The sequence below is a fragment of the Mirounga leonina genome, unplaced genomic scaffold, assembly GCF_011800145.1.
Source record: "Mirounga leonina isolate KUSES-001 unplaced genomic scaffold, KU_Mleo_1.0 Mir_95, whole genome shotgun sequence".
NCBI classification, from domain to species: Eukaryota; Metazoa; Chordata; class Mammalia; order Carnivora; family Phocidae; genus Mirounga; species Mirounga leonina.
Genome location: NW_023270865.1, coordinates 24,739,026 through 24,766,630, shown reverse-complemented (window position 1 = coordinate 24,766,630; position 27,605 = coordinate 24,739,026). Strand labels below are relative to the sequence as shown.

Here is a 27,605-nt window from a genome sequence, read left to right as displayed (position 1 = left end):
CTGGTTTGGTGGTAGATGTTTACCATGGTTTTTCCATCCTGGTTCTATGCGTGTGTGTGGTGGTAGCAGTGAGCAGAGAATGGGTGGGATGTGAGGAGAGTGAAAGACCACCACTGTCCTGCCATCTTGCCCGCATCTGCCGAGATTAGCCCCTGGGTTTTAGTTTGGATGTAGTCTGGCCAAATTATGAGTCTCTTGTTTGATGGCTTCTGAATTCAGCCTCCTATTCACCTTATGATTAAAAAAATACAGTATGATGCAGACTTTAAAAAAGTATTTATTTATTTTTTAAAGATTTTATTTATTTATTTGACAGAGAGAGACCAGCGAGAGAGGGAACACAAGTGGGGCGGGGGGAGGGAGAAGCAGGCTCCCCGCAGAGCAGGGAGCCCGATGCGGGGCTTGATCCCAGGACCCTGGGATCATGACCTGAGCCGAAGGCAGACGCTTAACGACTGAGCCACCCAGGCGCCCCTAAAAAAGTATTTATTGATGTCTTTCATAATTTATATAATGAAGATATTTTTAAAGATTTTATTTGAGAGAGCGCATGAGCGGAGGGGAGGGGCAGAAAGAGAGGGACAAGCTACTCCCTGCTGAGTGCAGAGCCCGATGGTGGGGCTCGATGATTTCTTAATTTCATACCATTCATGTACTGGAATTAACATCATTTAGGCTTGGTATTTTCTTTAGTGCATTGCTCGATTCTGCTGTCTAACATTTCATCAGGATTTTTATTTTATTTATGAATATGCTTTGCCCATTTTCATTATATTCTAAACATTTTTCAAGTTCATCTTCAGTGTCACTGACTTGGGTTTCTGCAGTTTGATTTGACTTGATGCATCTGATACGGCTTTAGTTTGGTAAGGTGGTCTCTTCAGTTTCTGTTCGTAGTTCTACCAGATCCATATTAATCTCACCTGATTTTAATTCTTCTTTGAGCTTACGTTTCTTAGAAGCTACATTCTTTTTAATTACATTGAGAATACGAAACAGTTTGTTTATAATTTTCTTCTGATACCCAAGGTAGCCCTCCACATTGTATTTTTTTAATCTGCCTTTTGCATATTCTCTTTCAGCATTCTCCCTCCACCTTTTCCAGTTCTGTCTTCATGAGGAGGACCTTTGTTGAACCAAGTTGTTTATGGTGGGGGTCGGGGGAGGGTTCTCTCTAAGCCTGTTCTTTGCCCAGGATTGGTTAGTAGTGGATATATTAGATCTCTGTGTTTAAGTATGTTCAGTTCATCCTTTAGGATGAGAGAGGAAGGTTGGATAGCAGCCAGTTTTAAGATTTTATTTATTTTAGAGCAAGAGCATGAGAGAAAGTGAGTGCAAGCGGGAGGGGAGGAGCAGAGGGAGAGGGACAAGCTGACTCATGAGCCTGATGCAGGGCTTGATCTCACGATCCTGAGATCATGGTTTGAGCCAAAATCAAGAGTTGGATGCTTAACTGACTGTGCCACCCAGGCGCCCCCAGCAGCCAATTTTAATCTTGTTTCAGAAGCTATTTGGGGGGGATTGGGAGGAGGCTGTGTTGAGTGGTACTTGCTGTAGCCTTTATGGGGTGGGTGAGTTGCAGCAGCTGAATTAGTTGAGCCCTTTTGTGGTAAGGTCCTATCTGGCAGGGACTCCCCTCAGATCAGACCATTCCTTGCGTGTTACTCCTCTGCCTGCCTAGGCTGACCCAGGTACCTGGAAAAATTAAAACAATCCCCCCTCTTTTTTTTTTTTTTTTTTAAAGATTTTATTTATTTATTTGACAGAGAGAGACAGCCAGAGAGAGAACACGGTAGGGTAAGTGGGAGAGAGAGAAGCAGGCTTCCCACCGAGCAGGGAGCCCGATGTGGAGCTCGATCCCAGGACCCTGGGATCATGACCTGAGCCGAAGCCAGACGCTTAACGACTGAGCCACCCAGGTGCCCCAAAACAATCCCCCCTCTTCAACCTCACCCTTCCTATCATTCTGAGGAGTGTTAATGGCTCCAATTTGGGTGCTTCCTGCTTTTTCTGGGGCCCACTTTCTCCTGTAATCCCCTTTCTCCAAGTTAAGACTTTCGGTGGCATTCTTCAGAACTCTAATTTCATACATCCTTTGCTTTCTGTCACTTAGAATTGTATCCTATTTCATTGTTTTTCAGTTTGGTCTTGGATTTTACTGTACCTGGTATGTAGTCTCCAACATTCATAGAATGGGCTATTTCTATATTGTATTAAAACACCAGTTTCCCTCTTTGTATTTGGGTTTTAGAAGAGTTAATGTGAACAAATAAGCTCACTCTCTCCCAGAAGAAGTTCTATCCAAGTGGGAGTGAGCCGGTCAGAATCTTACTTTTGGGGTATATGTGGAAAAAATCAGGCAGGCAGCAGCTGGTAGGTCCAGAGAAATTCTGTGATACAGAGGCCAAAATTGTGACAAAATGGCATTCATAAGGTTTCTAAGAAAAGGTATGAAGAGTTGGAGGATAAGGCCACCAACTGGTAGAAGGAGAAGTGCTTCTGCAGAAACAGACCCACATATAGCAAGGGAGTCTTATCAACGGAGGGCACTGAATGAACACCCATGAACCCCATTGTTCCTCCAGTCTCAGAGGCCTGGTCATGTGCTGAGTCCCATTCTTAGATTTCTGTGAGATGCCATCTTATCTTCTTTCTTGTGCTATTCTAGGTTGGTGTCTGCATCATAAAATCAGAAGAGCCTAAGTAAACTAGATGCTTTTTATTTTTATGAAGGAGGATCCCAGGTCACCCAAGCATGTGGTAGGGGAAGTGAGTAGGTAGCGGTTTTGAGAGAAAGGAGGAACTGTAGTCATTATAAACAAGTGGGAGAAAAAAAACCCTGACAATTGCTGAGTAGCATGGGGAGTTCAGTTGTGGTTGGAAACCAGGAATTTCTAGCAGCATTATTCTGTGTGGTTGTAGGATTTTCTCTAGGAATGGGAGTGTAGGAACCAACTGGCTAGTTGGAAGGAAGGATCCCTGATTAGCTGGGACGAGGGTGAGGAGTCTGGGTGGAGCTTGTGCTGTACCATGGGTCTAGTCTGAACAGAGTAGAAATGAAAGGGTGGGGTTCTGATGGGGAGAAGATGGACAAGTTGTCAGGGGATTAGAGGGCCTGCTGAAACAGAAGACTTAAGTAGAAATGGGAGGAAGGGGGGGGTGGGTAAGATCCAGAAGGTGAGGAAGTTGCAAAGGCATGGGATGTTTAAGATTTCAGGAGGTGGAATGGCTTTCGATTATGCCAGATCCTTAGTGTGGCCCTGTAAGAGTTGTTGATTTTCTGTTGCTTTTGGACTGCTCACTCATTGATGTAATAATTTAGGTAATAAACATTTCTTATCTTGAGATTTTACAAGGTTACTTTATAGATGGCAGAATTTAAAAAAAAAACAAGTAGTAAGCCGTGTTTATTTTTTTAAAATTACTTAAAAAAGGTTGTTTACAGAGATGTGGATTTACATAACTTGGCGACAACATTTTAAAAATGTACAGGCTATTTCATATTATTGCACTTAACTCTTCAATAATATATAAGGCATTTTATTTTACATAAATAAAGGATAATGTAGAATATCATACAACAGGTGTGGTGCCAATTAAGTCAACCATAAAATTAAATGAGATGTGTTTTGGAGGACAGAAATGCAACCCAACCTATTTCAACCTTCACAGAATATCCTTGCAACTACAGTTTACTTGTTATAACACGTATTTACCCTCATAGCTTATTGTGGATGACTGATGAATTAGAAAACCAAAACAATGAAATTTTTTAGTAGGATAATATAATTACCATTAGTGCTCACTTCAGGAAGTGTGGGAATTAGACTAATTAGAAATACTAGCCATGCCTTGAACATTGAAGACAAATAAGTAGCTTTCTGTCTTAGGGTCAGAGATAGTTTAGCCTTTTGCTTTCTCCCTTAAGTTCCAGCTGTTGGCCAGGGAAACCCTTCTGGCAAGATCTACTAGAAATGATGACTTCAGCCTACTTTAGGCTAGTAGAGTGAAAGGTCTACCCTTGCACTCTCCAGATACGATGATGAGAGACTCTCAGAAGGAGACCGTTGCATTGCTCCAAATTGCTCTAGAAATTCCGGTCTGTTCACATAGGACTGTGAATTTCTTACTAGGAGGCACAGCTGGAAGAGGGGAGGCAAATATTCTCTTACCATTTAGGCAGGAAAGCAGAAACCACACAACTGACCCCAGAAACTTAAAAACAATCTAGCATGCACCTTGCACTGACTGCCTATAGTATCCTACCTGGAAGTGTAGTGAAAAGTAGAAGCTAAATTAATCAGGTCTTTCTAGCTAACTTTTGTACCACATTCTCTTTTGTATAACCTGTTAAAAAAAAAAAAAGAGAAATCTGGGCTCACACCAGCCAGATACTTCATTCTCATCTGAGAGACCCCTGTGGGCCAACTCTATGGAGGTTTTCTGTAAGGGATGAGTCACTCGGAAGAACGATGTACAAAGGTGACAGCTCAAGCATCTCCATGATTGGGGCGGGGGGTGTACAGTGACCTCAGTTCTTTTCTCTAAGCCATAGACCCAGGCTGTAGGTTATTGAAAGAAGCGTCCAACATAAAACCTGGGCATCCTCATGCACGCAGGTTTGGCGTCCTCACCCGTATTCCCAGGACTCGAGCAGCTGGTCTGCTTCCCCCTCGGATCTGGGTTGTGCGACACAGTTCTGCTTCTTTACCTTGAAAGAGTGACTCACCCGCACTCCCCATTGTCGTCTTCTTTCATTTTGGTAAATGAAGCTGATGGAGGTTTGGAATTTAAGAAAAGAAGGTGCCAGTACGGAGGAGAAAAGCCAGTTTTGGGACTGGGAGCAGCTACTGGGAAGAAGTCATGCTTTGACAGGAGAGCAGCCGGGACGAGTTTCACGGGCAGTGTGAGGCACGGCAGTCTTCGGCACGGAAATAGTTTTGGCCTAAGGAAGAGTTTGCAGAACAGGAAAACAAAAGCAGCAAACACGTCCGTCACTGCAGAGGCGTCCTTACACCCAGGTCAGGAAGAGCGGGCCAGTGCTCAGAAAGGGGCTATTCTTATGCTTGTTGGGCAAGGGGAAGACCCAACCAACCCTCCCCAAAGACCCCTAAAAGGATTATTTTTAAGCTCCGCCCTTGGGGTTGTAAATGTAATGCCTATGTTTATAAATCCAAGGATGCTAAAAAGATTTCTAAAAATTTAGCTTAAATTAGTGTTTGGAGTGTGTAAAATATAGAAATGGAAACCCAGTGACTGTAGTATTTCTGCCCACTCCTGTGTTGACTGGTCTTGAATTCCAGCACTTATTCAAGACCAGTTCCGACTTAGATGCAAGGTGCTTTCGGAGCTGGAACTTGCTGCTCATTCTAAGCAGCAAAGTTCATGGCTATTTAGTATGGTTTATCAGAACGGCATTTCTGTAAAATAGCCTTACGACTTACACTTTCAGATCACGATCAGCACTTCATGATGATCCGTAATCCACTGAGTTGAACTCTGCAGCCATACATTGCACATTACACTCATTAAAAAATACCACTTTGTTATTTTGCTTTGTCATTTTTGGATAATTCCTGAGCTCAGCTTAACTGTTAGGTCATAACTGATTTTTTCTTTCTTTTTTTTTTTTTAAGTCTCACTTTCTTTTCACCATAACGTACAGACCTACAGTTCCTTCCACTGAATGTGCCTAAAAGCGTTCTCTTATTTACTTACAAAACTATATAAAACTGTAGTCCTTCACTTGTGACATTGGTGTTGCCCCTCAGACCGGGTTAGCTCCCTCACTGCCAGGATTGGGTATGGTGAGCGAGGAGGGGAGGGATGCGAAGGTCTTAAGTTGGTGTTTCGAATGAAGAAGGACATGCCACATCTTGTATCCCCATCAGGGAACCTAAAAGGCAGGGGACAGGCACCGGAGCAAAAGCATCCCTCCTGGCCTCGTGGTCCGGGGAGCAGGCTTCCAGAGGTCATCACCGTCGCACACAGAGGTCAGCTCTTCTTTTAGGAGTAAAAACCTGGAGATTTTTATAGTCCTTGCCTATACTGTTTAGGAACCCACTGTTTAAAGAAGTTATTCTGATTTGCTAAAGTAAGGGAACTGAGAAAAGGAGATTCTTGTTAAAAAATGTAACCAGCACCACTAGTGAGTGTCACTCCCGGTGCCTGTTGTAGGAAGGATTCCTGTGCTTCCTAATTACCAGCTGCACGGGTCCCTCTGGGACAGACTTCATAATATTCCAGGCATCAAAGTGCATGAGCCCCACCAGGGGTTTCCCATTAATGGCAAGAATTTCATCTCCAGCTTCTATTGTTCCAGCTTGTTCAGCTGCACCACCTGTGAGAATAAATGCAGAATAATGTCTGGGCACTTTCATAGTGTTCAAAATAAATTCCAAGTAAGCTAAAAACTTAAATGAGAAAAATCTGTGAATGATAGGCCCATGTTCTTAGGATAGGGAAATCGTTCTTAAGACACACACAGCATATACCCATGAAAAATTTAACTACATAAGCAGTGGACTAGGAGAAGGTATTTTCAGCGTATTTAATCAACAATCCAAATGCCTAGTAAATGCAGGAATACAGGTTCCACTTCTATCCAATGTACCGTGATCGCCAATCAGTGACTCTGGAGATTACTTACACAGCTCTACATATTTCTACACCCAGCTTTCTCTATAACAAGGTTATGAGTATATTGGTTTTTTTCTTTTTTTTAAAGATTTTATTTATTTGACAAAGACACAGTGAGAGAGGGAGCACAAGCAGGGGGAGTGGGAGAGGGAGAAGCAGGCTTCCCGCGGAGCAGGGAGCCCGATGCGGGGCTCGATCCCAGGACCCTGGGATCATGACCTGAGCTAAAGGCAGACGCTTAATGACTGAGCCACCCAGGCGCCCCATGAGTATGTTCTATATATTACATACTGATACTCTTAATATTAACTATTATATATAATAGGATATACAGATTTTTATATGTACTGATATTATTAGTATAATTGTACTTTTTAAAAGATAAGTTAGAATGAGCATGCGTTGAGAGCTGGGGGCGAGCGGCAGAGGGGGAGAATCACAGACTCCCCGCTGAGCATGGAGCCCCACAGGGGGCTCACTCTCACGACCCTGAGATTAGGAACTGAGCCACCCAGGTGCCCCAGTATAATTATACTTTTTGAATATAATTGTGTAGCTCAGGAACTTGAAGAGATTTTTGAGAACTGTCCAAGATCATAAAATAATTATTCAAGTTCATAAAGAGACCTTTTTTCTACCACATACTTCAACGATCTTTACTGCTCTCATCTTACCTTCCTGAAGTCTAGTATTTGCAATTTGAAATAAATACAATCTTGGTCAATGTTAATTACCCCTGGCTGGCAATTCTTGATGGCATTAACTTGGTATATTTACATGAGTTACAGCTAATACTAGTTACGAACACGGAGTTAGGGATCTAGTATGGAGGTTAGGGACACAGACCCTGGAGCCGGACTGCCTGGGTTCAAGCCTTGTTCTGCCACTTGTGTGTGTGACCTTAGGTGCTTGTGTAATTCCCCTGTGGCACACTCTCTCCTTTGTGAAACAGGGATAATAGGATTGTCGGGGGGGGGGGGAGCAACATGAGTTCATACATGTAAAACACAACAGGGCTGACACACAGTACACCCTGTATGTGAGAGAGAATGAAAACGTTTTCCAAAGGGAAGGCACAGTCATACACAAAACAGCCGACTGGCTTTTCTAGGGTGTTACCTTTGTATACTCTTTTAACGAACAGGGGCCCATCTCCAGCCATAGAGGATTTTCCTCCATCCAGACTCAAGCCCAGCCCAGCAGAGGTCTTCAGCACTTCGACACACAGCGCATCATGTGAAGGTACGCTTCTCCCTGCAGCAACGACATTCGTAAGGATGGAAATGACACTCATCACCACCTCTCCAGTCCCCCAAATGTATTACCCCAGCGCCCCTGAGTCCCGTCTCCCTTTGAAACCAGCGTTAGGATTGGTCTCCCAAATTTGGAGCTGACCTCGTGGCTATGTTCCTGCTGTACATGCACCATTTGCTCTTCAAAGCATTTTTTTTTTTTTTTTAAAGATTTATGTATTTAAGAGAGGGAGCACATGCACGTGAGCAGGGGGGAGGGCCAGAGGGAGAGGGAGAAGCAGACTCCCTGCTGAGCGCAGAGCCTGATGCGGGGCTCCATTCCAGGAACCTGGGATCATGACCCGAGCCGAAATCGGGAGCCAGACACTCAACTGACTGAGCCACACAGGCGCCCCTGAGCACTTTCTGTAAGCATGGAGGCAGCTTTGGGGCCCAAGCAGAAACCCTCAGAGGCCAGACTGCTCTTGGCAAGCCCGTACACTGTGGTCGTGTGTCTCCGTGAAGTCATGCTTGGGGAATCAGATTCAATGTCCTGCCGACCCTGAGTGCCGACGGCAGCGGAGGGTCACAGTCTGGCACTGATAACCTGCAACACCCCAGTGCCAGGCCTCACGTGAGACTGTGATCGTGGGTCCCGGAGCTCCGCGCCTTCCCCCTTCTGCTGCGCGTGCTCCTGCCCTTGCTGCCGTCTCTCTCCACGGGGGGGGGGTGTCGGGGGCCACGTTTCCCTGGCAATGGGTCCCCCACTGCAACAAACGCGTGCAAACTGCCCACTTGGGCTTGAGGCTAAGGTAGCTAGCATCCCTGCCTTTGAACAGAAAGGTCCATTAGTGTGGTTTGAAGAAGGTCACTCTACGTCCACGGGGTCTGAAGGCAATGTGCCACAGGAATTTCAATAGGTGATTTGACTTGCTGTTAAACAGGAGAACAGGCCCATTACAGCAGCTCTCAGCTCTGGGCCAGATTCTACTGAAATCACCTAGGAACCTTAGAAAGCTAGTGACTCAGGGCCCTGATTTAATTGAGCTGGTGAATTTGCTGGGCAGTAGGATTTTTAAAAGCTTCCTAGGTGCCTCTGTTGTGCAGCGCACCGCGTCTGTCCTCAAGTGGGATGCTGTCGGGGCACGTGAAGGGATAATTCCGTGGGTTCAGGTGGAGCCCTGGGCAGGGGAATTTTAAGGAATAGGACTATGAAAAAATTTAAGCCCTGAAAGTGCTTATAATTTAGTGACTCTATAGAATCTGGTTCAAGGCCAGATGTTCTGAAGGTGTCCCAGGAATACTTAATGATTGATTATAAATGACAATAGCCTTCCATATCCCAAGTTCATGAGGCTTAAAAACTCTGGAAGCTGCCAGGAGTTTCCTGTGATGTTAAGTTTCTTGGATCCATTGAAAATAGACCAAGCAATTGAGACAGTGCTGGGGCAAAGGTGAGCATGACAAGGTCTGAGGACTTAAGGTGTTTCCCAGTATTGAGACGGGCTTCAGTTTTCTAGGCGCGCAAAAGCAAGACAACAGAGGAGAAGGGTGAGAGTACTTCTGGCCTGTGGAGGCATCTGGACAGGAAGAGTTTCCCATCTGTTCAGTGGAAATGAGTGCTGTTTTCAGCAAAGAAATCACGGATAGCCCAGGCCACCACGAAGCCAAGTTGAACAGAGGAATTCAACTGCCCTTGACTTTACTAGGGAGAGATGTTGAGAAGAAACCAAAGACCTCTCCAGAAGGCAGTGCCCTGACCTGAGCTTCCAGAGGCTCTCCGTGCTCTCAGGACTAAAGACATTGCTCCTGAACTCCAAGGGAGAGGACACCACGGAGGTCTGAAGTAGTTCTCTGAAGGCCGCCCTCAGCCTTGTGCTTCAGAAATAGAAGCAGTACTTAGTTCCGAGTAAATACCTCGTATGCCTTCCCAGTGAGCCTTGGGATGACAGTATGGAGGGCGCTTAGGAAATCCACTTCTCAACCTCTTTTTATAAGCTCTTGGTTGATTAAGGCTACAGTCTCTGTTTTTAAACATTTGTGCCCCCTCATTTCCTTATGTTCTTCTAAAACAGGAAAGAATACAAACCCTGGTGTTTCCAAGGACAAATGGCAGTTTGGAATTTCTGCATACTCTCCATGATTCCCCTTATCACAAGAGTTTGGTGTTTTACCTAAGTCCTAAGAAGATATAAATGTGAAAGGACTTCTTTCTTCATACATGTAGAGAAGCTGTCAAGCAGTCGTTCAAAGTCTTTGACAGTATGGCTTTAATGACGGGGGGGGGCAGTGGTTTCTAACTTACTAGGAACACTGCTTTTTCAAGAAGTATCCACAAACATTAGACGTCACTACATTTGATTTCTTTTCTTTTTTTTTTTTTAGAGGGAGAGAGATGGTGTGGGGCTAGGGGGTGGGAGGGGCAGGACAGAACAGAGAATCCTAAGCAGGCTCCAAGCCCAGTGTGGAGCCTGATGGGGGCTCGATCTCACGACCCTGAGATCATGACCTGAGTTGAAATCAAGAGCTGGACGCTTAACCGATGGAGCCACCATGCGCCCCTCTATTTGATTTCTCTGACCCTCATGAGAGTAGTTAGGTTCCTTTTTGTTCAGCTAGAACCTGCCCTGCCGGTTGCTCACACCCGGCCGGTTGCTGGGCTGGTGTCTTACCTACACCGGGCTCCAGCGGGCTGGCCTTCCTGGAGAGCGCGCCCTTCCCACTGGCTTCCTGCCCACTGGAGGCTCTGGGCCGATCGTTCCCTTTCCTGATGACCACGAGCACATCTCTGTGCAGCTGTGCCTGGTGCAGAATCTTGAGGACATCCCCATGGACTAAGCCAGCCAGCGAGGCGCCATTGACGGACAGAAGGACATCCCCTCGGTTCACAGTCCCTTCCTGAGAAGCAGCCCCCTGAGAACACACCCTGTGCACCTGGGGCAAGGAGAAGACAAAAGCTTTGGAAACTTCAGTCAAAGCAAAAGGGCAGATGCAAGTCTGTAGTAGAGGAACTTTCTAATGGCAAGTTTGCAAAATCCTATGAACGCGGTTCATTGAAAGCCTGTGTGGTGTGAGGGAGGGAATTACAAAGGTCGGTGCCGGCATCTGAATACATTTTTTCCTCAACTTCTCTCGAGCGTCTGATCTGTGCCTGGCGCTCCACCGGGCAGTAAGGTCACAAAAACGAACAGGACCTGGTCTGGCCTCATGGGGGCGGCCTGCCTCGTGACCTCAGAGGCCTCTGAGTGATCTAAAATTGGAGGTGGTTCTTGAGAAGGAAGTAATTTCAGAAGCACATGCAGATTGGGTCAGTTGATTCTCGTGTTTTTCTAGTGCTTAAGTATTTAGGTGAACATGAGGAAACTCCAGAAAACCGTGCTTACACGTACTGGCATCGAATAGGGCACTCGGTCTGCACATCGGTCGGCTCTGTGGTAAAAATGTGTATCTTTGCCAATGGCTAGATTATGTCCTACTCCCCCCACTTTGCCACTTTTGCTTTGTTAGGAGGAGACAAACAGCAGCGTGCTGTGAGCTCACGGGTGGGAATTTTGTCCTGAGCACCTCTGAGACTGTGTCAGAAGTGACTTCCCGGGGAGCACCTTGACGTGGTCACTTACCACAACTGGTTTCGGCTCCACGTCTGTCCCTCCTGCCACAGTGAATCCCAGACCTGAGCCTTCTTTTTTATTCAAGACGATGAAGCAAACATCTTCTTTATTCTAGTAAAAAGAAACAGAAAAAAGTCCAGTTGACCTTTGAATAACCCAGGGGGTGGCTCACCGACCTCCGCACGGTCAAATCTGCACAGAACGTCATCCCTAAAACTTAACCACTAAGAGCCTGCTGTTGACTGGAAGCCTTACTTAGAAACAGTTGGTTAATTTTCTATGTTGTATTATAGACCCTGTTCTTAAAGCTAGGGCAAAAGAATGTGATTAAGAAAAGCATAAGGAAGTGATGCCCGGGTGGCTCAGTCAGTTAAGCGTCTGCCTTCGGCTCAGGTCATGGTCCCAGGGTCCTGGGATCGAGCCCCGCTTCGGGCTCCCTGCTCAGCGGGAAGCCTGCTTCTCCCTCTGCTGCTCCCCTGCTTGTGCTCGATCTCTCCTCTCTCGCTCTGATGAATAAATATAATCTTAAAAAAATCATAAGAGGGGTGCCTGGGTGGCTCAGTCGTTAAGCGTCTGCCTTCGGCTCGGGTCAAGATCTCAGGGTCCTGGGATCGAGCCCCACATCGGGCTCCGTGCTCAGCAGGAGGCCTGCTTCTCCCTCTCCCACTCCCCCTGCTTGTGTTCCCTCTCTGTGTCTCTCTCTGTTAAATAAATAAATCTTTAAAAAAAAAAAATCATAAGAGAATGCATTTACAGTACTGGAAAAATCTCGTGCAAAAGTGGACTTGGGTTGTTCAAGAGGCAACTAACTGTATATTCCTGGTGCCAAGAGTCCTCCTGCAGAGCTGCTCAGCACGAACCCCAGTGGTTATTCGGGAGCTTTCACAAAGTATTGGAATCGGAGGAGCTTCATCTCAAGCATCCTGCACCCCTCCTGGGTGGTGCTGACACGATGGTGTTTTGAGGGTCCATCCTGTAGCTATAGACCCATGTTTAGGGTGGACATGAGCCAGGATGGGGCAGGGACAGGGGACAATTTAGGAGCTATTCCAGGCACCAGATTATGTCTTCCCAAATCTGATCATAGCACATCATTTGATCTTGAAGGGGGATTCTTTATTGTACAACTGTTTGTCTACAGTTTAGCCAAGCCAGTGTCAACAAGATCAGAGAGAAGTAATGCCAAGAGGCAGGATGAGAGGAACTGAGGCCACCAGTTTTTATGTTCCCTGAGGCCCCGTCCCGCCATGTTCAGTTCATTGGATTTCAGGTGCAGTTGAACTGTCATAAAATACAAAGTATGTTAAAAAATAAAGTACTTTGTCAACTCGAATCGAGATAGAATATTCCTAGTAGTGTCCTAGGGTTAAGTAACAAAAGGATGTCCTATGTTTCAAGCATCAAACAAAAGATATTTTGAAATAAAACATTTTAGCTAATTCTGAATTTTTACTTCTTTTGCTCACACACTATGTATGATGAGCAACATTTTAAAGATCTGCATTGCGAGGTTCCCCATGAAGTGATATATAATCTGTCAGTTCAGGGTGTTTTCAGCTCAGCAACAGAAAAAGAATCTAACTCCTTCAGGGTTGCTTTGATGAGAGAAAGTGAGAACACTGAAGAGAGAGACCCAGCTCTGTAGTGTGCTGGGGAAGGAACCCAATATTTAAAAGAAAGAGTTTAGTTCCATTAGTGTGTCCTAAAGAGTAACCCCAAACATTTTACACCTCCCTAAAGAAGTTCATTCAACCCAAATCCCCGTATGTCAACACTAGAATATCGGGCAGACTTACTGCTCAGGCCAACTGTTTACATGCTCAGACGCTGTTCAGTGGAGAGAATGAGGACTAGGCTTTCTCAGTGAAAATGGGAGCATGTGGTCCGGTAAATGACCTTTGTGTAGCTTCTGGGAGGTAATGCAGTACTTCTCAGAGACTTAAGTGCCTTTATGGGAGCAAAGACAATATTTGAAAATGGGATTCTCCTGCATTCCAGGACGTAACACCAAAATTTTAATTTACTCCAATTTTCTAGTTGTGTTTGAGGATACAGGTGTGCTAGAAGCTGTCAGGCCAAATCTCGCCTCTAAGTAGCTTAGCACAGCATCAGGGGAGCTCCATGCAGCCCCGAGAGCTCGCCAAGGTTTGGGTGTGTTGAGGTCAGAGGGGCAGGGCTTGTTTTCCGCCTCTGATCTCTCACAGCGCCCCCATCAGGAAGCCACGGGAATCGTGTGCAGTTCCATTTTCAGCACCCACAAACCACACTCAAAAAGCAAGTAGGAAACTTCTGAAGATGGTAGAGCGGGGACATCTCCGCTCATGCTGCTCCGTGAAAGCAACTGAAGCCTGCAGGATTATAAGGGGAAGAGCCGCATTGTGATCCAAGTAGGAAAGCGCTTCCACACCAGACCACAGGGTTGTCTGGTGGTGAGTGTACAACCAGAGCGAGGGCGGGGGAGGCCCCAGAGGATGCCCCCCCCCCCGGTGGCGCTTGGCATCCTGTCCACACAAAAAAGTCTCCCCTTCTGTTTGTGGTCCCTGAAAATGCACATCCCGTTTGTGAGTTGGTTGAGACTTTTTGATTTTCTCCTTCTCCGTTTTCTCTAACACTGAAATGTCTGGAGGAAAAGGGACCCGGCAAAGTGTGATACCACCGTGGCACCTTGACTGGAAGTGCCAGAAGAAGACTTGCATGCAGGAGATGCTTACTTATTGTCACAAGTTGAAGGAAGAAGGGATATGACAGACTAGTCCCTTTTACTGAGAGTGAAAAATGCTGGACGTCTCAAGGTTCACTGCACAGACCGAAACCAGTGGGCTGCGGACCAGAGGGAGTGTAAGCCAAGGGCAACTGGCCGCCTCTCCATCCTGGTTCACTCCTCAGTAGATGCCAACATCACAGCCCTTCTGGGTAATATTAGAATTTCTGGAACAGTGTTCTCGGATCCATCAGTGACCCAGGTATATTACCAGTTGAGAAATTGTTCATGTTTGCTTTTTTTCCTCTAAACAGAAATAGTCATTTATTAGGGTTCGAATCTCTATGGGTAGTCCTGAGAAATTAATGTTGTTCTTCAGAGACATATTCTAGATATGAACCATGGCTTCTTTTGTTGTTTACTGTCACCTCCGATTTATGGAAGGACTTCATTTGTAAGGACCCATTAGCCACACTGTCTTGAGCCCCAGGCTTCAGAAGCCCCGAGGCTGGGGGCCCGGGCAGGGCTACACAGACGCGCTAACCCATTTCCCCAGCAGGTGGCTCCCTTGACAAGTCGTTAATGTCCTCCTAGCGGCTGGGCTGTGCTTGTGGTCATTCCCTCCCATCTCCAAGACCCCCAGTTCCGTTCTCAGGACCCTCTGTAGACAAACTCCCGATGTGGGGGGTGAGGAGGAGGGCAGCTAGTCACCACTGGGGAATTAAAACAGCAGCTGCACCTGGAATTCAAGACAAGGCCTAGCTTGAGGAGCAAGCTGCAAAGTGAGAGAGAAGTCAGACGCAGCTGAAGAACGCCCTGCACGGACCCGGGGTGGGGCTCTCCGGGGCTCTGGGGGGCCTCTCCGGGCTGGGGGCCCACACCTGGGCACACACGCGGCCGCCGCTCCTTCTCCCCGGCCTGTCCGGTTTCACTCACCTCTGATTGTGCTTTCGCTTCCTGAATGAGAGTTAGGACGGTCGATTTGGACCCCACTGATGATAAAACAGACTGCAGTCTTCGCTGGTCCCCTGCTGAGATGAGAAGCTGATCCAAGCTAAAGAATATAAATATATTTGAACAACATTAAAGAAAAAGGCGATTTTTCCATTTCATAAGGATGTATTTAAAATGATCTCCTTTCTACCAAATTGCAGGCATTTTCTGAGTGTCATGCCCTCTTTTGGTCATGGTAACTCTCCATTCAAACGACGGAGAATCCTGTGAGCTCTAACAGGAATTTCACTGGCTGCCAACAGCGCTGGGAAGGACTGTGGCTTCTGGGATCCCTCCCGGATGTCAAGGAACCAGTCCTGGAGCTTAAAAGAAAATTTCTGACATCTAAAAAAAAATGTTAGAAATTTTCTGCTAAACTCTGGTCACCTTCAAAGGCCCAGGTTCTCCCCCGAGGTGCAGCCTGCCCTGTCCTCTCTCATCTCTCTGGCGGTGGGTGCTCGTGCTTAAGTGCCAGGTCCCTTAAGGCTTCTCTCCTGAGCAACATTCTGGCAAACACCTTCTCTGCAGGCACTGTGGGTTTCTAGCAATGATATTAAAAACAAAGGGGGCTAAACGTAATGTGGTTATCCTGGAAGAGAAAAGGGATGTTAGTGAAATTTGTTCTGTGAAATCTGAGTGAAGTCTGTAGTTTAGTTCATTGTGTTCTTCCAGTGTTAATTTCTTTTGCCAACTCGGGAAGGGCTGGGTGAGGGGTTCTTCACGGGAGCGCTCTGCATTATCTCTGCAACTTTTCTATAAATCTAAAGCTAGCTCATAATTAAAAAAAAGTTTATTTGAATAAAAGGGGAGAGGAAGATACTTACTTAACCGACCAGCCTTTTCCAGAAGGCAGATCCTGGGGGGTTTCACCCACATGATGGGCTGAACTGGGTGCCCCAGGCTCACTGGCTTTAGGGCTGCTTCCTCCTGGACAGGCCCAGTCCCCTCGCTTCATGGGGCATGAAAGGGCAGTGGACCCACTGAGGCCTGCAGCAGGAGAGCCAAGCGACCTCCTGGGGACGATTTCCAGCTCCGTTTTGAAGAGCACGGCGGCAGGCCCTGCTGCGAAATCCTCACTGCAGAGCTTGTCAAGGTCGGGCATGCTCAAGGCTCGCAGCTCCTGGAGCTTGGAGCGGGGTAAGGGCGAGGGCTGGCTGTGGCGCACCGAGGACTTGTTCCTCTTGCTGGGAGAGGTTGCAGCCGCAGCTGGGGTGGGACTTCCAGAAGGACCAAGTGGTTTCTTTGGGGCTGAGTCAGGGCCCTTGCTACTGGCTCCCGCCGGGTTCTGCCGGGAGACCGTCAGCGTCGTGCTGGACGGGGACTTGGTCATTTGAGGGGGGGGCGTGCTGGCTTCACTTTGGCTTTCGCTGCAGGAGCTCAGGCTGCGTCTCAGTGACCTCGCTGTGGGGTCAGCAGGGTGGCTGAGGCTCCCGGAGACAATGCTGCCAGACGACCGTCTCCCAATGGGAGGCTTGGAGCTTACTGACAAAAAGGGGGACGCCCCAGACTTGGCCACCAGCCGGTCAGAATTGGCCAGGTTCTCGAAAGACTTGATCCTCTGCTTCACAGAGAAAAATGAGGTAGATTCATAGTTCTGCTCAGGGTAGTAATGTCTTCTGGTGACTTTGATTTTGTCTGTGACTAGGCAGCTCCTTTCTTGCACCAAAAGGACATCCCCTTCGTCTGTGGTCGGAAGGTTCCTCGATGTCTCCAGAAGGGGCTTTACGCTATACACACCTTGTCCGTTAGCCAGGCCAAGGACACTGCCTCTGGAGGCCTTGGCCTCAAGGAGGCCCCCACTCGTTGCAGGGATCTGGCTGTCCCGATGAGAGCGACCTGGGCTGTGCAGGGCATGGCCCTCCCGGCCAAAGTGGCTTGAAAACTGGGCGGGCATGGAGTAGGTCCTGGTGGCTGGCCTTGGCGTGAAGTACAGATGGTCATCTAGCGCTGGGCCCCCTGCTGTGCCATTCCTGGGCATCCCTAGGGAGCCTGACGCCTGGCTCGCCTTCCCCTGGGAGGAATCTGCCTTTTTAGCAGGCAGTTGTGGGGAGGAGGAGGAAGAGGCCAGTTTTGCCATCCTGGAAGATCGCTGGGTTTCCTGCCCCACCTGGGAGGCACGAGATGGGAGCGACGACGGAGGATTTGGGGACGGCTCCAGTGACTGGTGACAGGGTCTGATTTCAGTCTTCTCCTGACAGTTGCTCTGGACCCAGAACCCTCCTAGTCTGCCACTCTCGGCCGGCTTGTCACCGCAGGCATCCTTTGGCATTCTTTCACAAGAAATTTCAATTATTTTCAGCTGGTTGGTTCTTTCTAGGGGATCGCCAGCAATTACTTCGCTTCCTTTGTCACCAGTCACCCCTGGTTGGGTGGCCTCTGGCGCTGGATCCGGCTGGCTGGACCCGGGAGGGGGCACCTTCTGCCCGTTTGTGGCCCTGGACGCGCTGCCCCCCGAGGCCGCAGGGGGCGCCCTGCTCTCTGGTCCACCGCGGGGAGAGGCGGCGGCGGCCGCGCGGGCTCTGTCGGGCTCTGCGTGGAAAGCCGCCTGGGATCGATGGCCCGCACCTTGCTCCGGAAGAGTCTTGGGGGAGGCGTGGGGTGAAACGGAGGCTGTGATGCTCGCCTCGGACGTGGGGGGCTTTGGCGGCCGGCTCTCCAGCACGCACTGGGGGGACATGGGGGGGGCTGGGGCGTTCTTGTCCGGCTCCTCGTGCTCGGCTGTGTGGAACCGGGGGGCCGCGCCCTTAGGAAGCATTCTGTGGGAGGTCTGGGGTGAAATGAGGGGTTTCCTGGGGTCCATCCCACCAGCCTTGGCCATAGGAGCAGCAGGGGCCTCCGAAGTGACTTTGCTTTTGCTTTTGATGCTCAGTCTCTTCAGCTTAGGACCGGATTTGGGTTTCTGACAGTTATTTAAAAGTGTTTCCACTGAACCTTTTTTAGGTGGGTCTTTATTTTCCAGACTCACTTTTGGCTGAGGGGGGCTCTGAAGCCCAGCAACCCCCTTTTTGTGGCTGGAACTTAACCCCTGACTTTTGGAGTCAGGGCTTCTGGCGGGCACCACGGGCTGCTCCCTTTCAGTTTTGCCCTGTGCATGCATACCATGGTTATTTTTATTTATTTCTTTAAACCAGGCCATGATGGGCCTCCTGGAGATCATTTTTGGTTTCTGGAGCATGTCATCCATGTCTTGACTTTTGGAGATGTGCAGATTCGTCAAAACGGATTCTCCATTCTTAGGGACATTCACACTGAAGGCGGACCGGTTTTCAGCTTCATTGACATTTGTCTCTTGTTTTTTATTTGGGGTTTTGTCACCCAGCAGGTCATGTTCTAAACCATTTACCATGTTCAGATTGCTGAGAGTGACCGGGAGGTTGTGAAAATGCCTGGCGCCTTTAGGAGGCTGGCCGTTCTCCACGGCTGAGCTGGTGCTGGCGGCTTCCATGGTTTCTTCTTCACAGGGGGGCCTGGGGTTCTGTAATATCCTTCTGTCTGCATCAAGTTCATGCTCCCGAGAGCTTATATCCGGGAGAGAAAATGGCTGGGAAGAGTTTGGAATTGAAGGGCATGAGGTGCTTGGCACAAAGGACGCTCTCTCACATGGATTTCCCACCACTTGACTCAGAGCACTGTGCTTTAATGGCAGAACTTTGGCCAACACAGGGCAGGTTGCAGCCTGGACAGGTGCCTGAGCAGTGGTTGAGGTGGGGTTGGGGGAGCCATCTGTAGAACAAATCTCGATTTGCTCCTCCTCAGACTCCGTAGTGTCTTCCTTGTGAGAAGACCCCTGAGAACAAGGAGGTGACCAGTTGTCCCCAGTGGAAGCTCGTGGGGCTTCGGTGAGTGATTCAGGGTCAGAAGACGAGTCCTCCGCATCACCATACATGGATGAGAGAGATGGCTCTGTGCTGTCACCTAGGCCCGACAGGGACATGCTGTCTTCGTGAAAATTGCTGAAATTTCTAGAGTAGTTGCTCAAAAAGTTTTTGTTCACAGTAAAATGTTTGTCAGGATTAATGGAATCCAAAACCGAAGGCTGGGAGGCCCACTGTGGGTGAGGGGGCTGGCCAGCAGCTGCCCAGGCCCTCCTCGGGGTGGGGGTCTGGTTCCCCATGACTGGCTCAGCAGCGTGGGAACTTCCGCTTCCAGTTCCTGCTGGAGGCTGGCCCTGAGAATGTCCCTCTTGACTCAGCCGGTCCCCTTTCTGAGGAGACTGAAGTCCTGGTTCTGAAGCATCCAGCTCCTTGATGAGTCTGTCGATGTCAGTCACGGGACTGCCCCCACTTTCTCTGGGGCAGCAGTGGCCCGAGACACTGCCGCACACCCCGTCAGCCTTGTCAGCAGGGGACGGCAGGGTAGGGCTGGCCTGCGGGGCCCTCTCAGACCCAGAGTCTGTTGCCTTGAGCAGAGCAGAGCCCTGGGAGTTTTCAGGAACGAGGACTCCCGTTTGCAGAGTCTTGCTGTGGTTACCGGGAACTCTCGGTCTCTCCTCCTGGGACGTGAGGTCTCGGGACAGGATGGTACTAGCTGGAGACGCTCCGTCTGCCTCAGGTCCTCCCCTGTGGGGCGCTGCCTTCCTGGGCGAGTTGGCTTCTGGGGCTGCTGGAGTGTTGCCGAAGTCATGCCGAGCCGCTGTCATCTTCCCGGGGGGTGAGCTGTGCTCTGGGGCGAGTCTGACTTGACATCTGTCCTCAGACTCCGGAACCCTGGGTGACACTGGCTCTCCGGGGTCCTCAGGCCGCCTGGCTTGCTGTGTGTCCACTGATGTCTCGCTGGGGTCAGGGTGAGCTGCCCCCTTCTGCCCTGGAGTAGGGACGAGGTCTGGGGGGCCATCCAGTCCTGGGTTGAGAATATAAATGAAAGGTGGGGTGATAGGGGAGAGAGAGGGGAAAATGAGAAAATAGAAAAACCCTTAATTAAAAAAAAAAAGGAAAACTTAATCTCAATTTTTTTTTTCCAGAAGGACCTGCCACAACCTAAATGTAGCCTTCTTGTCGTTCTCTCTTTGCCTCTGAAATTACAGAGCACTCACATCTAACAAACACCACCCTGCTCTAGATGCTCTGAAATAACTCAGACTGGCTGGAAGGATAGACCTTTGTTTCTGCCCTTTTCTCTCTCGGTTATTTTTAAGGGTGGGGACACCAGAGATCCTTCACCCGAGTCTCTCTACACCGTCCGCTCTGAGGGCTTCAGAAGCTACAGGAGCCAGGCTGCGGTTCTGTTCCATCCCTTAGCCTTGCGCTCATTCTGCGGAGGTCTCGGGCCTCCAGTTTAGCTCTCATGCTGGGTTTGGCCTCACGGGGTGGGATTGTGAGCTGTGCGGTAAAGTATGAAACAGGTGCTGACCTTTGGGGACTTACTGCTCATGCAGGAGAGGAGAGAGGAGGCTAATTTGGGAAGACACACAGGAGCTGCAGAAGGGTGCAGGCTTGCACCGCGTCTGAGCTGTGTCTTGAGCGTGTTCAGAGGACTGGGAGAACTGGTGGGCCACATGACCCGGGAAGTGTGGACAGAAGGGGTGGGGACCTGACGGGGGTCCTGGGGGGAGAGCTGACCACACAGTGATGAGGAGGAAGGTGAAAAAAGAAAATGGAATGAAAGCAGGGAAGAAAGAGCATGTGATCGGAGGGGTGCAGGGAAGGGTGTTGATGCCAAGGACAGCAGGAAACAGTCATTCCACGAGGTGGGTCCGGAGAGCCACTGTCCTGGAGGTGCCTCCCTATAAGGCCCTGCACATTCTTGGGCTAATCTGTCTGCCCCTGGCACATGGCATCTGATAATCAGGGGAAACTGGTATAAAAGAGAACATTAGATTTGCTGTTTTCTTAGGAACCAGGGGTTACGGTGAAACAGTCACAATGAAAGCCCCTGCTTTGAGAAGACTGTCTCCCCAAATGCTACACTCCTTCCACATCTCCCACGCAAACCATCTTAACTGCATATGCCTTTCCCCTCCTGAAGTTCCTATGTCAACAATTAAGGACTAATTATCAGGACTTAGCACTGTGCTAAGAGTTTTGCATGCGCTTAATTTTCCTCCCAACACCGTGAGGTAGGTCCTGTCACCATCTGCTTTGGAACAGTAGGGAACTGAGGCACAGCGTGGCTTAGCAATGGATCCAGGGTCACAGAGTGTATAGCCAGAGGTCACCTGGGAAGTCGGCCCCGCAGCCCACCCCATTCTCTAAACCCTGACTGCATGACCTCTGTGTAGAGAGCACCTGGCCACATCCAGACCCCTGTGGAGACTGTGCGTAACTTCCCCGGGCCCCCGTGGAAGGCGGGGGACCTGCCAAGATTTGAATCTGTGGGCTCCTGTCCTTCTCTGCTCAACCTTTTGAATTCCCTTCTGCTTCTGCTGGTACCAACTATGGGGAAAAGTCATGACGACACAAAAGGAGGGGATTTGAAGGTTATTCTTTAGCTTCGGATTCACTTGCTGAACAAACCCTAAATTTTTGTTAGCAATTTGACTTTATTGCAAAGTGTGTAACTGAAAGCGTTTTTGAGGGAGATTAAATGACATAGAGGCAGTCCTTGATGTCACCTTTTCAAAATGATCCTTCCCTTGTACCCCTCCCCCCCAAACACACACAAATGTCCCATAATGGGAAGGATGTTGACTCAATTATGGCACATGATGGGGAGGAGGGCCCAGCAGCCTTTGCAGACGATGTTGCAGGTGCAGAAGGACATGGAAGACACGGGTGCAGTTTCCTAGCCAGAGTGGGGCACAGAGGGGCTGAGACGGACACGTCAGTGCTTAGGAGGGCCTGCCAGGGGCCAGCACCGGTCATGCAGGCTAAGAGCATCTTGTTGACCTCAGCAGGCTGCGCAAACATTATCTTCTGCGGATGCGGGAGGTACAAAATGTTTCTCAGTGCATTTGATTTCACGAGAGCCGAGTGTTGAAATTCTGAAGGGCAGGAACTTCTCTGTGTCATCTCATGTCTCATTCATTAAGGTACCCGTCACAAAATAGGTAGAGTGTCAAGCGGCTGAAAATGGACATACTCTGATGTGGAAATAAAGCTATGAGTTTAGGCACAACGATCTAGTGAAGTTGTTAAATGCAGGCAGCTTGTAAATATCATTAATCTGTGTCAGAGGTGTTTTTCCCCACAAAGTTCTCCACATGTAGCATTTTTATTAGGGTAACTTCTGCCCTCCCATCTTAAAGCTTAACAAGCAATGAAATAATCTTACCTGTCCCGGGTTGTTGCCCCTGCTCTGGTGCAGCTTCGAGCAGGTTCTCAGTGCCGCGGCCAGCATCTGGGTGGGGCGGGGCACCGGCAGGCCCCCAGTTGGCAGGGACACGCCCATCACTGATGGTCTGCTTCCCCAGAGGTTCCTAGCCCAATGACAACCACAAGTCACTGTGACAGCTTTCAGGTTTTCTGCACCCTAAGACATCACACACGGAAAAGCGCTGCTTTGGGAAATTTCAGAGAGCCCTCGACTAGGAGCCCCAAGATCCAGATTCAGGGTGTAAGGCCTGCTAGAAATTGCATGGTCTTGTTACTCTTCCTAAGCCTCGGTTTTCTCAACTTTGAAATGAGGGTGATCAGGGAAATGCAAATCAGAATCACGCAGAGATGTCACGTCACACCTGCAAGGGTGGCTATGATCCAAAACAGAAATAACGGGTGTTGGCGAGGATATAGAGAAATTGGAACCATGTGCATTGCTGGCGGAAATGGGAAATGGTGCAGCCACTATGGAAAACGGTATGGAGTTGCCTCAAAAAAATAAAAACGGAAATACCATACGATCCAGATTTCACACTTCTGGATATATCCCAGAAGAATTAAAGCAGGTTCTCTAAGAGATATGTGTACTCCCATGTGGGTAGCAGCGCTGTTCGCAATAGCTAAGATGTGGAAGCAGTTCAAGTGTCCATTGACAGAAGAATGGATAAGCAAAATGTGGGATTGACGTACAATGGAATATTACTCAGCCTTAAAAAGGAAGGAAATTCTGACACGTGCTACAACAGGGCATTATGGACAGTGACATTATGGGCAGTGAAATAAGCCAGTCACAGAAAGACAAAAACCGTCTGATTCCATTTAGATGAGGTACTGAGAGTCGCCAACATCAAAGAGACAGAAAGCAGACTGGCAGTTTCTGGGGGCTGGTGGGCGGGGGAATGGAGAGTTATTGTATAGTGATACAGAGTTTTCTGGAGACGGCCGTGATGGTTGCACATTATGAACATACACCACTGAACTGTACACTTTTGTTAAGTGTATTTTACCACAGTAGAAAAACTGGGAACAAAATGGGGATAAGATTTGCCCTGTCTAACTCACAGAGTTTAATTTTTTTAACTTTTCTTTTTTTGAGCGAGCGAGCGAGAATCCTAAGCAAGTGCCACGCTCAGCATGGAGCCTGACACGGGGTTTGATCCCATGACCCTGAGATCATGACCCAAGCCGAAATCAAGAGGTGGACACTTAACCCTCTGATCCACCCAGGCACCCCTCATAGAGTTTTAAATAAAAGATGATTACATGAGCCATTATAAAAATCACATGCAGCCCACAAAAGGCTATATCGACGGAAGGTGTTATTGTCTTTATACTGCATAGTGATACCCAAGACTGGAAGATCAGCCCTCAGCTTGGTACTTAGGGCTAGGACTTATCTGGATAAATGAAATTGACATTTAATACTCCAAAATTTCACTTTAGCCAAGTGTCAATTACTTTATCTTCCTTTCTTCTATCTAAAACCTACTGTAAAAAAAGAAACTTGCTAGGAAGTTAAATCAGATTTATTTGAAATTCACTCTCTGAGTTAAGGAGTCATAAAGTGGCCCAAAGGTGGCAGCAGAGGAGAGAGCTGAACTGTATTTTAAAATGTTTAATTTTATGTTATGTGATGTTCATCTCAATTTAAAAAGTATTAAATAAAAACAGTAGAAGACAACCCACTTACCAAAGGTTTTTTCTTTTTAAGATTCCAATATTTGAGCGTAAATACTTAACGGCAATGCATTTTATTTTCTTTCTCATATATAAATGAAATGGTTATTTTTGAACTAAATTTTTTATGAGAAGAGTTAAACTTTTGTGCAAAACTTTTAAATGCTTCTCAAAATTCTTACTGGGAATACTCATTTACAATAACAAAAGCTCTATATAGATATGAATATATTATTATGAATAACACCGCTGGTTTATATAGTTATCCAGCACTGGCTGAGGATACTTTTTGAAAGAAGGGGTTAACCTATTAGCTGAACATTGCATGTTAAAACACATATGCTAGGGGGCCCTGGGTAGCTCAGTTGGTTAACCTCTGCCTTTAGCTCAGGTCATGGTCCCAGGGTCCTGGGATTGAGCCCCTGTGCTGGGCTCCCTGCTCAGTAGGGAGTCTGCTTCTGCCTCTGCCCCCCTGCCCCTACTTGTGCTCTCCCTCCCTCTCTCTCTCTCTCAAATAAAAAAACAAAAATCTTAAAAAAAAAACCCACATATGCTAGTTGGAAGTAATAACATTTTTTAGGAGAATGAAAAAGATGCATGTATCTTTTTCTATACAGTTAACAAAAATCCCTTCTGCCTAATATAGTTTTTATGACTTCATGTTTTCTGGGTCTGTTTACACGTATGTGTGTATAAACTACTTGAACATGCATCTTTATAAATATGGCCTTAAGGGGCACCTGGGTGGCTCAGTCGTTAAGCGTCTGCCTTCAGCTCAGGTCATGATCCCAGGGTCCTGGGATCGAGCCCCACATCGGGCTCCCTGCTCTGCAGGAAGCCTACTTCTCACTCTCCCACTCCCCCTGCTTGTGTTCTCTCTCTCTCTGTCAAATAAAATCTTTAAAAAAAAAAAAAAAAAAAAAAAATCACCTCAGAGAGAAACTAGTTATGTTGAGATCGTAAACAACATTAGTTTCTCGTACTCTCTCCTTGCTTAAGTGGGGGTATACTGATTCAAAATGAGCAATTTGACAATTCTGGGTCATTCTAGTGTATGTGTAACCAAGTTATAACATAAATAATATTGACTTGCATCTAAAGTGGTGTGTTATAAATTTTTTTTTTTTCCTTTAAGATTTTATTTTTAAGGGGCGCCTGGGTGGCTCAGTCGTTAAGCGTCTGCCTTCGGCTCAGGTCATGATCCCAGGGTCCTGGGATCGAGTCCCGCATCGGGCTCCCTGCTCCGCGGGAAGCCTGCTTCTCCCTCTCCCACTCCCCCTGCTTGTGTTCCCTCTCCCGCTGTGTCTCTCTCTGTCAAATAAATAAATTAAAAAAAAAAATCTTTAAGATTTTATTTTTAAGTAATCTCTACACCCAGCATGGGGCTCGAACTTACAACCCCGAGATTGAGAGTCACATGCTCCACTGACTGAGCCAGCCAGGCGCCCCAGTGTGTGACCAGTTTCTAGCATGCCCATTATTTCACGTGATTCTCACAACAAGGGTATGAGTAGCTTTGATTACACATAATGACTGTAGAAAGTCTGAAAAAAATGAGGGTCGCTCAGAACCTCATGAGCTGGAGGGAATCACTGTTAAGCTGTGTTTGATGGTCAGCCCAGCTCTGAGAGATGATTGGGGTCGATAACTTGCCTCAATGGTCACCCAGCTCGTGAGTGGAGCAGACCCAGTGCTCTTCACCAGCCTCCCGCCGCCCTTCGCTCATCCACCATGGCCCCGTGTCCGGGTAAAAGAGCGATTTCATCTTCCGGCAGGATGATCGATGACCCGATCCCTGGGCAAGTCCCCCACCCGCCTGCTGACACAGACAGGCTCCCGAGCAGCCCGTGGATGGCAGTGAACGACTGCTGAAACAGAAGCCTCCAACCGCGCCCCCCTTCCGGCAGGTTACCCCCCGCTTCCTCACACACTCCATACTCACTCACACAGTAGTGACTCAGGTCCCAAGCTACGAAGAGGAAATCAGTTACCTTCTCCACAGCTCCCCCTGGATGAACACCAGTCCTGGTCTCTTCGACGGAAGTGGCCTGGACACACGGGTCGTCGACTCCGTCGGTCAGGTGTACTGTCGCTGAGTCGCTGGGCCTGGCATCAGCCTCGGGCCTTCTGTGGTGTGGGCTGACCCTGGCCACTGGTTTGTGCCTGGACCCCAGGCTGTCATTCTTCTGCTGGGCGGACCTGGGGGTCTCTGTGTTGCCCAGACTCGGGCTGCCCATGTCGGCTTTGTATTCCAGTTTGGGCGAACTCCTCGATCCTGATAGTTCCTTCCTCCCCGAGCAGCCAGGGCCACCCTTGGGGGCTGCTGCAGAGGCCAGCAGGTTGGCTGCATGGGGAGGAGTGTCCCCCACACCCTCTGCGACACTCTCCTCTGAGTCCCGTGAGCTGCGGAGGAGAGGCACTGAGGCCTTGCTGACCATGGTTTTCTGGGGCTGTGCCCCCCGGCTGTTGATACCCATGACCTTGGGAGAGGTCATCAGGACGTGCCTCGAGTCGTCCTCCGCCAGAGGCCTGCTGGGACCGGGGAGGGTCCCCGGGAGGGAAATGCAGTCCCCTTCCCCGTCAAACTCCCCCTCGTCGGTGGCATCGTCTGTGTTGTAGCACCCCACCCTCCTCTGGCGGAGGAGTGGGGTCCGGAGGAGCTGCGGGCTCCCAGGGAGACTGGCTTGTCTGGCAACCGTCACCTGCTTGTGGAGGAGCCCAGAGGCCCGCTGGCTTCCTAGCGTCACGAGGCTGTTGGCCCTGGGTTTTCCTGGCTCCTTGTGAGCTGGTGGGGATGGGGAAAGAAACGGCCAAATGAAATGGGGCTTCCCAGCCGGCCTGGTTTTGCACCCCCCCCCCCCCCCCCCTCCCCCGGGGCACCCCCCCCCCCCCCCCCCCCCCCCCCCCCCCCTCCCGCCCCCCGGGCTTTAGTGGTGGGGCTTCTGGGTTTTTCCCCCCGGGGGACGGGGTCTTCCCCCCCCCTTTTTCCTCCTCTCCCCCTTTTTTTTTTTTTTAAATTTTTTTTTTTTTTTTTTTACTTCAACCTCTGGATTGTTTAGCTTAAGCACATATGCTGCCTAGAGACAGAAATGTTTAATTCAACGCCCAGGATGCCTGCCACCACTGCTGGGGTTCACACTACATGCTGTTGCTGGGAAGTCCTCTTTGGGACGATGCCCGGAGAGGAACCAGCCCCGCATGCTGGCACCTTCTTATCACACGAGGCCCTTCCTTCATTTGCAGGGATGGGGGCGGGGGGCATAGAAGCTCCTAGAACATGGTACAGGGAAGCCTGAGATGATTATCGACGCGAGTTCCAAGCAGGGAGGAGGGAGGGCCCGTGCTGCTCAGCAGACCCGTCACGGCTTGCTGAATGCACGCAAAAGTGCATGGGCTTCCACCACGTGGCAGAAATGCTGCTGTCGGAGACAAGACTATGCTTGTCCGCGGTTCCAGATGAGAGCCGGAGTGGTCAGGTCTGCCTGTCCTGAGACAGGGA

At 48.8% G+C, this 27,605-nt stretch overlaps 1 protein-coding gene across 10 annotated transcripts in view; it reads right to left on the bottom strand.

Annotated features, from left to right (window-relative positions):
• Positions 1–3,389: 3,389 nt before the first annotated feature.
• The window catches only part of PDZD2 (PDZ domain containing 2), a 218,570-nt gene continuing 194,354 nt past the window's right edge, over positions 3,390–27,605 (bottom strand). For all 10 annotated transcript variants that reach the window (XM_034998734.1, XM_034998735.1, XM_034998736.1 and 7 more), the window contains 8 exons: positions 26,098–26,891; positions 22,386–22,530; positions 16,001–20,015; positions 15,120–15,237; positions 11,492–11,593; positions 10,544–10,805; positions 7,759–7,893; positions 3,390–6,340 (listed from right to left, as the gene is read on the bottom strand). In XM_034998734.1, coding sequence (XP_034854625.1) covers positions 6,156–6,340; positions 7,759–7,893; positions 10,544–10,805; positions 11,492–11,593; positions 15,120–15,237; positions 16,001–20,015; positions 22,386–22,530; positions 26,098–26,891 — 5,756 coding nt within the window. In that variant the 3' untranslated portion in view covers positions 3,390–6,155. The remainder of the gene's footprint in view (positions 6,341–7,758; positions 7,894–10,543; positions 10,806–11,491; positions 11,594–15,119; positions 15,238–16,000; positions 20,016–22,385; positions 22,531–26,097; positions 26,892–27,605) is intronic.